Source organism: Ochotona princeps, chromosome 14 (genome assembly GCF_030435755.1).
Source record: "Ochotona princeps isolate mOchPri1 chromosome 14, mOchPri1.hap1, whole genome shotgun sequence".
Taxonomy (NCBI): domain Eukaryota; kingdom Metazoa; phylum Chordata; class Mammalia; order Lagomorpha; family Ochotonidae; genus Ochotona; species Ochotona princeps.
This window is the reverse complement of record NC_080845.1, coordinates 56849104-56859570: the sequence shown is the minus strand read 5'-3', so window position 1 is coordinate 56859570 and position 10467 is coordinate 56849104. Positions and strand designations below refer to the sequence as shown.

The window sequence follows — 10467 nt, the reverse complement described above, 5'->3', positions numbered from 1 at the left end:
GCCCTGTTTCTCTGTCCCCTGCTTCCCATATGTGTGCCTGTGTGCGCGTGCACATGTGTTTCTCCTCTCTGCGTCATGCTGCTTTTCAAATCAACAAATAAATCATTAAAAGAAAAAGTGTAAGTCATCAGTTTCTTTCTTTTTACAATCTGGTGCTAAATGTTAAAATCAAATATTGGTTTGTTGCCAGGATTTAAAATGAAATGATATACCAGAAAGATGAATAGATCATTGTATTCCATGTATGAAGAAGAAATAAACTTTGTGTTATGAGGCTGCTTTCTACACAAATGCATACATATATGCATTTGTAGGATTGTTGGAGAGACATTGGACTAGGTACGTGATGGAGCCTGCACCACTGGGTCTCCAAGCCTTTGCTGAGAGGACTCAAGCAAGATGATCGCTATTCTATAATCTTCATCTGAAAATATGTGCATCTGCCACAATCCATGATCTGATGAATCCCCTCAAATGATTTTCAGGAAATATATTATCAGCCTTGAAACTGAGGTAGGGCCATGAGTAGGCCAGTTAAGCAGCTGCTGGCTGCAGTGTGTTGTAGTAGCTGTGAGACAGTGGTAAGTTACCAGTGTGAGTGAGTCACAGGGCTTCCCTGGTCTAGGGCGAGGACATCTGGCAACTGGAGGAGCCAGACTCAGGGCAGAGGGGAGATTCAGAATTGTGCAAATGGGAAGGAGTAAACCAGTACTTCAGACAGGATTGCGGAAAGTGAAAATTCAACCTCAATATGTTTTATTTATTCAACACACATACACACAAACATACATTTTAACACCTGCTATAACCTTGCGCTGTATTAATAAAGATAGACAAAAATCTGCTTTTGTGGAACTTCCATTCTATTGGGAGATATATAAATAAAGATCTGCTGAAAGAACCAACGGGACCTGCACCTCCAGTTGTGACACCGGTGATGCCATATCCGGGTGTCCATTGGAATCCCAGGTTTTCTGTATTTCTGATCCACCTTGCTGCCATTGCCCTGGGAAGGCAACAAAAAGTGACCCCAGTACTTGGCAGTCTGCCACGAGGCAGACCTGGAAGAAGCTCCTGGAGCTCCTGGTTTCCACCTGCCCCAACCCCAGCTTCCGCCACTGAGACCACCTTGGGAGTGAAGTAGTGGATTGAAGATCTCTCTCTGATTCCCTGCCCCTTTCTTCATCACTCTGCCTTCCAAAGAAACGAAATTCATATTTTATAAAAGAAGTAGGGTTGGCAAATTTTAGTGGGAAATATTCAAGTACAAATCAATAATTATAGTATGTGTATTACAGCATAATTAGTATCTTCTGTCCTCAAAGCTCAAAATAGTCTGAAGCCATCAGTACTTTAAATGTTGCATGGCCACTGTGTGGCCACTAGAGCGCAAATGGTCCCTATCTGAGAAAAACAGAGCAGGGTAGGGGCTGTGAGAACGGTGAGGGTATCACAATTATATACACACTTTTCCCCGTGTGTCCCGTCCCGCGGAAGCTCTTCCATTTCAAAGATATTGACAGCACGGGTGGAGTTTCACTGTGCGACTTAACCAAGACCTGTTCGCCCATGGCATTCTTTCAGCAGCGCATCCTAAGCCAGCAGGGAAATCAGCTTGAGCCAATTCAGCCCCATCCTTTGGCACTTAAACGTATCCGAGCCCAGTAACGATGTTGAGAAAAATCCTGCCTCGTCTTTGGGGCCTGCAACAAGATTTCTGAGTGCTGTTCGAGAATTCCAGCGGCGGGGATCTGTACCAAAGCTTCCCCCTGACATATGCTACGTTCACTTGTGATATTTAAGGCGTCGCCAAAATCTGAGCATTCATTTTCACGGTTAGTGTCTCGATTCCTCCCATCCCTAGCCTGGCCTATCAGATCCGAGGCATTTAGGCCAAGGCCACTTGTCCGTGGCCCTCAAGACAGTTCACTTCTCTCTCTCGGTGGGAGTTCCTCCAGGTCAGATGAGTCGCGCCCCCGCTAAGTCCAAGACGCGCACGCGTCGGGCGCCGCTGGTTGCGCATCTGGCGCCAGTGCGCGCCCCCAGCGCAGCGCAGCGCCAACCGTCACCGCGGCCCGCCGGCTGGTGCTCCCGAGCGTGCCGGGCGCTCTCTTCCCCGCGCGGGGGCACCAGAGCCCTCGGAAGTGTCAGGCACTGCGGTGCATTTTCCCAGTTCCCTTTTAAATGACTGCGGAAAAACAGACTCTCCGAGCCGCAAATGGGAAGACGGATTCTCAGACCAGGCTTGCAAAGGGCCCGCAGGCATCCGTTAACTGCGCCCATAGAACAGTTACGGTTTGTCACTCGACCCTTCCGGATCGCCTCATTTGTCCCTTGTGAGCCCCCGAGTAGACTCTGCCCGCACCGGGCTTCTCCATAGCTGGATGCATATGGTACTCCGAGCCGCGCGGGTGCAGTGCACGCGTTCGTGCACACCCGCACACGCGCAAGGTAACGGCAGGGGAGAACGGGCTCGGGATGCCCCGCGTTGGGGGATGCGGTGGGGTGGGCCTTGCGGGGGAGTGGAGCTACGACCTGGGAATGGCTGCGTCTTGCCAGGTGGAAGCATGAGAGAAAAATGACGCGTCGATACGCACCCTACGGGCCAGCGTGGCTGCCGCGCATTTACAGAGCCCAACGCGTCAGGCGCGCGCCCTGCCTCTCACATGTCTCTCCCAGGCGTGTGATGGCAGAAAACAGCAGGAAAAAGGCCCCCTTCCAGAGCTCTAGTTGTGCTTGGAGACCTCCGCCCCCTCCCTACACCCACACCCCCTTCAAAACGCCCCCAGCCCCAGAGAGGTGGCCCGGAATGGGTTCCCGATGCAGATCACGTTTTGGGTTGACAGGCTCTATTCCTCCTTAGGGAAGCTCGCCAATCCTTTTAGGTAGGGCGGGAAAGGAGAACGCAGAGGGAGAGGGAGGACTCCGACAATAAGAACCAGTGCATTTTTATTGATTGATTTTTAGTGCGCAGCCCAGTCGGGTTCCCGTTTCCAAAAGGGCCCACAGACGGCCCTCTGCCGCGGGTGAAGGTCCCGGAGGCGTCGAACGCGGTGGAGTGGTCCAGCCGCGGGGTATCTGGATCTGAGGGGAGTCACGCACGCGCGCGTCCCCCACGGCAGCCTGTGCGCGTGTGTGCGCGCCTGTGTGGGCTCCCACATGCCGCTTCTGGCCAGTGGCACCGGTGCCTCCCTCCCCCCAGCTCCCCCCTCTCGCTTCGCGCTCGCCCCCAGAGTCCCCTCCCTTCCCTGTTGCTTTTGTCTGGAGGGCGTTCTGGGTTTGTGTGTGTATGAGCGTGTGTGTTTTTGGATTTCAGACTAATTTTCTGGAGTTTCTGCCCCTGCTCTGCGTCAGCCCTCACGTCACTTCGCCAGCAGTAGCAGAGGCGGCGACGGCGGCGGCGGCGGCGGCTCTCGGAATTGGGTTGGAGCAGGAGCCTCGCTCGCTCCTTCGCTCACGCTCTCCGCGCTCATTCCCGGCGGCCGCGGGAAAGCCTGGATCTAGGCGCCGCCGGCGGCCGTGAGGCGCCGGAGCCCGGGTGAGCAGTGCCGACAGTGCCTTCCGTCGCCTCGGCTCTCGCCGTCCTCCCCTGGGCGGCCGCAGCTGCTCCCCAGGTGGGACGTGCCGCGCCACCTGCCCGCGCCCCGGGCGCCCAGCAGCCGCAGCAGATTCTGCAGCATCATTGGGGGGTGGGAGGGCCGTCGCGGAGCCATCGCTGTCGGTTTCGGCTTCCTCCTTGAGAGGGCCCCCCCCCCACCCGGCCTACGCCATGGAATCCTGTGTCAGGGACCCTTTCGTCCTAACCCCATCCCACCTCCACTCTCTCTACCTCAGCCTTGGGGAGAGGAGTGGGCACACTGGTGGCCCCAGTGGCGGCAGTGCCATCGCGGGCCAAGTTGATTCATGGGCCAAAGCTGGGCACTCATCCGTCCACGGTCTCGGGGCTGGGGTCGGGGTTCGGGGAGAGGTTAGCGCTGAGGGAGAGTGCCCCTGGTCTCAGTGTATGGAGCCCGGCGCTCAGACTTACGCGTGTCTGTCTGTCCTCAGCCCAGAGGTGTGTTTCGGAACCCCGCTCGCGCCAAGGGAAGAGCCTGCGCCCGCAACCAGTCCTGGGAGTACCGCGGGCCGGTGCCCCGCACAGCCCAGCCATGCAGCGGCGACCACGGTGGAGCTCGGAGCGGCGGTAGCGCCCCCTGGGAAGCGGCCTGCGATGCCCCTGCCACTGTGAACGGTGCCGCCCGCGCCGACACTCTTGAAGCCCTGCTACACTCGGCCTTGGCCACGCTCAACTCAGCGCACCCGCATCACGCATCCAAGAGTCCGGGAGAGCGAACGGCGAGCGCGGGAGAAGGCCTCCCCGCACCGGCGCGGGGAAGCCTACCGGCGCAGTTTGGGAACACACACTTGGGCTGCCACTGGTGGCTGGGGATGTCGTCCTGGACGAGGTGGCATGGACCCGCCATGGCGCGGCTCTGGGGCTTCTGCTGGCTGGCGGTGGGCTTCTGGAGGGCCGCTGTAGCCTGTCCCACGTCTTGCAAATGTAGTGCCTCTCGGATCTGGTGCAGCGACCCTTCTCCCGGCATCGTGGCGTTTCCCAGGTTGGAGCCTGCCAGTGCAGATCCTGAGAACATTACCGAAATGTGAGTTTCGTGGTGCCCTTCCTCCTGTCTTTCTTTCTTCGTTCCCTCTCTTCCCCCCAAGACTTCGGGCTGCCCAGGTGGCTGGTTCCTGAAGTTGAGTGCTATCCCAAGTGTGGGAATTCAGTGGCAATAGATGTGGGCTGTATCATTCTGCTGGTAACCCGCCTTACAACCTGTCTTACTTCCCCGTGGCTTGAACCTGCTAGCTCAGGGTGAAGTGTGACACTTTAAGTTTTAGGCATGAATAGCAGTTATATACATTCTTTTTGATTTAGACATTTCTATTCCTGGTTGGAAAGCAGCTCACAGGCATCTTATATCTCAAAGCAGGGCTGGGCTGTACTTTTGCTTGTCCCATATGCAGTGAGTTTGTTGTAGATATCTTTATTCCTGAGAGTGCTGGGCGGATGTTGCATTAGGAAAAACAAAACAAACAAACAAAAAGCTGCAGTGATACACCAGAGAGGAGGAGGTTCACATTATTAACTTTCTGAAATCCGCTGGAGGAAGCGAGTCCCTGACTCTGAGCGTTGGAGTTCAGCAGTTTCCCTTTTTGTTTCACATATCAGAGACGGCCTTGAAAACGATCTGTAAGAAGAGAAGTTGTCAGTGTTGAAATGCACTGGCTTAAAGGAGCAAATGTGCTCGCTGGGAGTCGGAGAGCTGGCTCTGATTGAATTTGGACTTGATTTACCAGAGATATGATCTGGAGACCATTTGGGCAGTGAATCTGAATTGCCTATCCGGTCATTCCCTAGGTTGGAAGAGAAAGTAAGGGCTAGTTCTTGGCCACTGCTGGCTTTCGCCTTGCACCCTTGTGACCCTGAACATGGCTAACCTGCATGGAGACGCAGAACTGTGTGTGCCTACCTTCCCGGGATCCACCACTATCCCAAGCTGGAACTCAACAGTCCTGTCGCTAGCTCATCTGTGTTACCTCGCCCTACCTCCTGGCCCAGAACTTGGCCATTTTGTGGCCATAGTGTGTTATTCATCCCCTGGCAGGGGAGAGAAGAACAAAGTTTCTCCCGGTTTTCTTCACCGTGTCTGACACTCAGATAGGCAGACCTGAGGAGGGCTTGGGCTGTGGCCTTCCGGTTGGCGAGTGCGCATGCATGTTCCTCCCCGCACCCCGCCCCCCCAACCTGCTCACGCACAGATAACGCACAACCGTGTTTTTGGCAACGTAGTTGACGGAGGTAGCCTGTTTTGCAATGTAAGTAAGAGACCTTCCTGGTCTCTGATGCCTGTTCTGCTGGTGATGCTCACATGGCAAGGCCCCGGGCGTGAGGAAATGGCAACAGAGTTTAGTGGGCTGGGCATGGATTAGCACGGCTGCCAGGAGGGAGAGGAAGGGTGGGTAGGGCCCCAGCTGTACTGGCCCTGGGCCGGGCTGCTGTTCACCAGGATGATCCAAAGTGCCTGCGGCCTTTGTCCGAATCTGTGTCCTTTCCCTGAGCTGGGCTGTCCATAGTCAGAGATGGAGGAGGGCTTATGGAACAGAGCCCCTCAGACTGCTCGGGGACCACAGGAAGGGGGTTTATACAGTTAGGTATCGTGTGTGGTTTCTTTTATGGTATGGTCGTTTTAAGTGCTAGTATGACATGATGGATGTCTAAGGAAGAAAGACATGAGGCAGGACTGATCATTTTTACCTTTTGTTTTTTCACTTCAACAATTTTAAGGCCACAGGCTTTAAAAAGAAAAGAAAAAGATAACTCCTTAACTTGGAAAAAAAAAAGTGTTTCAAACCTTTGAGATATTAGCTACCTGATTTTATGTCAAATTAGTAGAAAAGAACAGAGCATTTTTAAAAATCTGTTCTCACAAATGTTTTGCTGCCTCTGATATTTCTGATGGTAGATTATTTTCAGATGGAATTTTAAAAATATTGGCTTAGGTGTTTGTCACAGCTAGTGCTTCTGGCATGCCACCCCCAATTTCAACTTCCCCCTCCCTCTTGATTTGAAAGCCCAGTAGCATCGGGGCGGCTGAGAGGCGTGGAGGCCCAGGTGTGTAGGATGGGTGAGCAGGAGAGGAAGTCAGGCCGGCTGGGAACTGTGACCTCTGAGGACAGTGCTTCTCTCTGCTTGTCCCTCTGCGTGGCTTGGTGTCGGTGCAGAGGGTTTGTGGGCTGCTGTGCCTCGCAGTACGTGTGTCAGCACACGTCACAGACTGATCTTGAATTCGGCTTTTTTGATCTCAAAAATGACATGGTGGAGGAGCTTGTCCCACCCTCATCTTTATATCACACCATCCTGTTCTTACGGATCACCATTGGTTTGAATGGCTTTTCAACTGCTGCTCAGGGGATACCAGCTACAGTTCGAAGCAAACTACACACTTTTTGTTTTTTAAACTTGATTGGACCAATCCAGTGGCATTTGCTGAAATGATCTGTTTTAAAGTTCTAGTTTAATGATATGTAGCTGAAATTACAGATTTCTGTGTTTTTAAAACAGGGATCATGTAAGTAAGTACATGGCGATTACTGAAACATAGTTCATATTTCTCTATGTATATTCCATCTATATCTTAAACCACCGTCCCCTTATAGTTCGAAGAGAATCAGTGGAAAGATTTTCTATTTTCTTTTTTTTTGTAAGGTTCACAAATTGATCAAGAGGTTGGTAGGCATGTTTTTCAATGTGAGTATGTTAATCCAAGATGAACATTTCCCTTCAGCATCGTTATTGGAGTCTATCTCATTAAAAATATCTCTGTTACAGTTTATGGCCTGTGCCCTTTGCCCACTCCATCTGTGTCTCTCTGATTTGTAGAGTTATCTCATGTCTGCCCAGCCCCACGCCGCTAAACAGCAGCTTCTATTATTTGCAAATATCTGTACCACAGCAGTGCTAAACGAACATTAAGAACGGTACCGCTGTTACAGATAAATGGGGTTCAAGAGAAGAGCCTGAGATTGGAATTATGTAACTGGCCATGGAGGCCCCAGTGCCACTGAGTGCCAAAGTGCATCGCAGAGAACAAGTGCTATGCACCCAAGTGGTGAAAGGCAAGATTAAAATCAGTCCTGTATTTTGGGGGGTTTTCCTTTTTAAATGTGATAGCACACGTGTGATACAAAATGTCCCATCCTAACCATCAAGTGCTTGGTTCTGTGTGCCAAGTATATCAACATGGCTGTGGAAGAACACGCAATTTTACTGGCATGTGTTTTGGAACAATCAGCAGGGATCCTTTTATGGGTTTCGGGGGCAATATCCTCTGATTTGTGGGTAATGTTGAAGACACACTTGATGTTTTTCCGCTTAGCACCACAAATAGCACTTCCAGCTCCTACTGTCAGAGCCTCCATGTGCCATTTATTGTTGCCCTGGTTAAACAGCTGTAATGTTATGCCATTGATATGTTGATTTTGGCTCTCTTGCTTTTATAAGCTTTGCCATTGTGATTAATCGTGCTTTAAACAAAAACAAAAACAAAAACAAAACAAAAAGAAAGCGTCCTGTCATGGACGAGGATTCCGTGAGAGACATCTGCTTTTATTACTCCGCTGTTTACTTCTGAACTCCTCCACTGGGGGTTCTAGAACTTCGGTTGTGCTTTATATGCATTTAAGAGCCATGCATTTAAATGTCGAGTGTGGTTACATAAGCCACACTGGACTTGTTAATAAATAAGACAGTCTAATTTACATCATTCATTATTTAATACAGTTTGCAAGCCAGAGCTGGAAACATGCTGGCTTCAGTGTATGGGTGTTTACCCAGTTCAGTTTAGTGCAATCACTTAGAGTCATTTTTATTTCATACCTTCTGTATCCGCAGTGCGAGGATTTTTTTTTTTTTTTACTCAGGGTAAAACAATCATCCCAGTGACCCTTCTGACCCTACTGTCACCCTCCTCCCCCCTCCATCACCCATCATTGACCATACAGGAAAATGTGTTTGAGTTTTTTTTTTCCTTCACTGAAAATTGATATTTCCTTGTGGGAATTCAGAGCACTGGAGTTAAGAGAAGGCCCTGGGTCCCATGTTGTTATAAGCAAGTAATGGAAGGTTGACACCACGTGGTCACAGCTCCTTAGCACTAAGGGCAGGCCTGCTTAAGGTCTTTCACTGTTTGCATCCCATAAACCTCTGCTTATTTCACTATTTGCTCATCAAGAGCTTTTCTAAGCTGAAGAATTGGCCTGAACTGCTGAGAGTGGAGGTCTGTTTTTCTGTTGGAACGTTCTGTATGATCTCTTTGAGTATATCTAGGTCATAGGAGAAAACCTAGAGTTTTTGTTTAGCTGGGGAAGGGGAATTGAATTTCTTTTTTGTCCTTTTTTTCCTGCTTTGAGTACAAAGCAGTGTCCCTGATTTTAACTCGTTGCACATCTTTCCTTTATGGAGTGAAGGATTATCAAACCATCGTAGGACGTTAGGCTGGCATGATCCCTCAGGTTAACTTTTCCCCCTCTCTGGAGAGTTCCTTGTAGGTTCAAAAGGTGTAGGTTAAGAATGTGGCCTTGAACCTGCTGCTCCTTCTGGCAATGCCTGTTCTTGTTCCCTCTTGATGCCTGCACATCAATGAGAGCATTTGTAGGAGAGATTATTTAGCCACCATGAACTTTTTACATGCTTGATATGTCTGTGTGAGGCGGGGGTGAAGGGGTAGTGGAAGGTGGTGTGTGTCATAACGAGAGAGAGAAGAAAAAGCCCTGAACCTTGGGACTATTAATAGCCGATCATTTTCATAGTGTACTTGGTCAAGCTATTTTAAAACACAAATCCCACCCCCAAGCCTCAGATGGCAGAGGTTTGAGCCCTGCAGTGTCCTGATAATTTTAGTTCCGCAGTTGATTGCTGATCGATCACCATTAAAAAAAGGCGAGATTCCATATAATCAGGGTGCTTTCTCACCACTTACTCTGCTCTCTGGGGTGTCCAAGGGACTGGGAAGTCATAAATATTGATCTGAGAGATGAATGAGTGAATATTTCTAAAGTTATAAAATCCTTGCAGAGAAAAGTAGTGCCTGGATACTAAGTCCTTTTTTATATGTTTTAAAAAACTGACATCCTGGAGACTTGAGAACTGCCCTCACTGTCACCACTAACCAGTCCCCTGATGTTAAAGCTGCAGTTTAATGCCCCTGGGCCTTGGCTTGTCGGCAGTAAACCAAGGGGTTTGGGTTTGGGTTTGCTCCTCAGTCATGTTTCCCAGCTCCGAAGTTGCAGGAGGCTCCTGCTTTGGAGACACGGCCATGCAGATGTCAGTGGTGGCAGAAAAGGGATGGTGAGGGTTATGCAGATCTGAGGCCTTTTGATGTCAGGTTATCATGTGAGCATGTTTCAAGGTCTACTCTGGACGCCCCAAACCATCTCTTTGCTACTGGGGAGAGCTGCTAAAAAAAAAAAAAAAAAAGGCTGGTGGCATGGTAGGACTGAGCAAAAAAGTCCAGGGTCACAATGGCTGTGCTTAGGAGGGTCCTTCCGAATCAGGACCTCTGAAGCCAAGTCCGGAGAAATGATCTGCTCCAGCAGATGGAGAAACAACAGAAGGGAATGGGGTGGGGTAGGCAATGAGAAGGGGGCAAATCCAGTGACTCATTCAAGGCCTAATGGAGATGGGAAGTTCTTTCTCTTGGCCTCCAAAAGAAACCCATGGCCTCTACTCTGGGGAAACTCTTTCCCCACTGTGCAGCCTTACGTTGGAAGCCTCCCATCCGCCTAGCATTTTCTGAGTGTCAGCCATGGGAGTTCCAGCTTTGACTGCATATGTGTTGCAAATCTGCAGTGTTTGAAAGATGAAATTACTGAAGTGTCTGAGCTCCTATCTGGAAGCAATGATCATATCTTTCTTTAGGAAGAAATGCA

General features: G+C 50.4%; 1 protein-coding gene across 2 annotated transcripts in view; it reads left to right on the top strand.

Moving 5' to 3' along the window:
• Positions 1-3199: 3199 nt before the first annotated feature.
• Positions 3200-10467, top strand: part of NTRK2 (neurotrophic receptor tyrosine kinase 2) — a 351452-nt gene continuing 344184 nt past the window's right edge. The window contains exons 1-2 of one of the 2 annotated variants that reach the window (XM_058672627.1): positions 3200-3614; positions 4048-4640. In XM_058672627.1, the coding sequence (XP_058528610.1) occupies positions 4429-4640 (212 nt within the window). In that variant the 5' untranslated portion in view covers positions 3200-3614; positions 4048-4428. The remainder of the gene's footprint in view (positions 3615-4047; positions 4641-10467) is intronic. The other variant, XM_058672628.1, reaches the window with a different exon arrangement.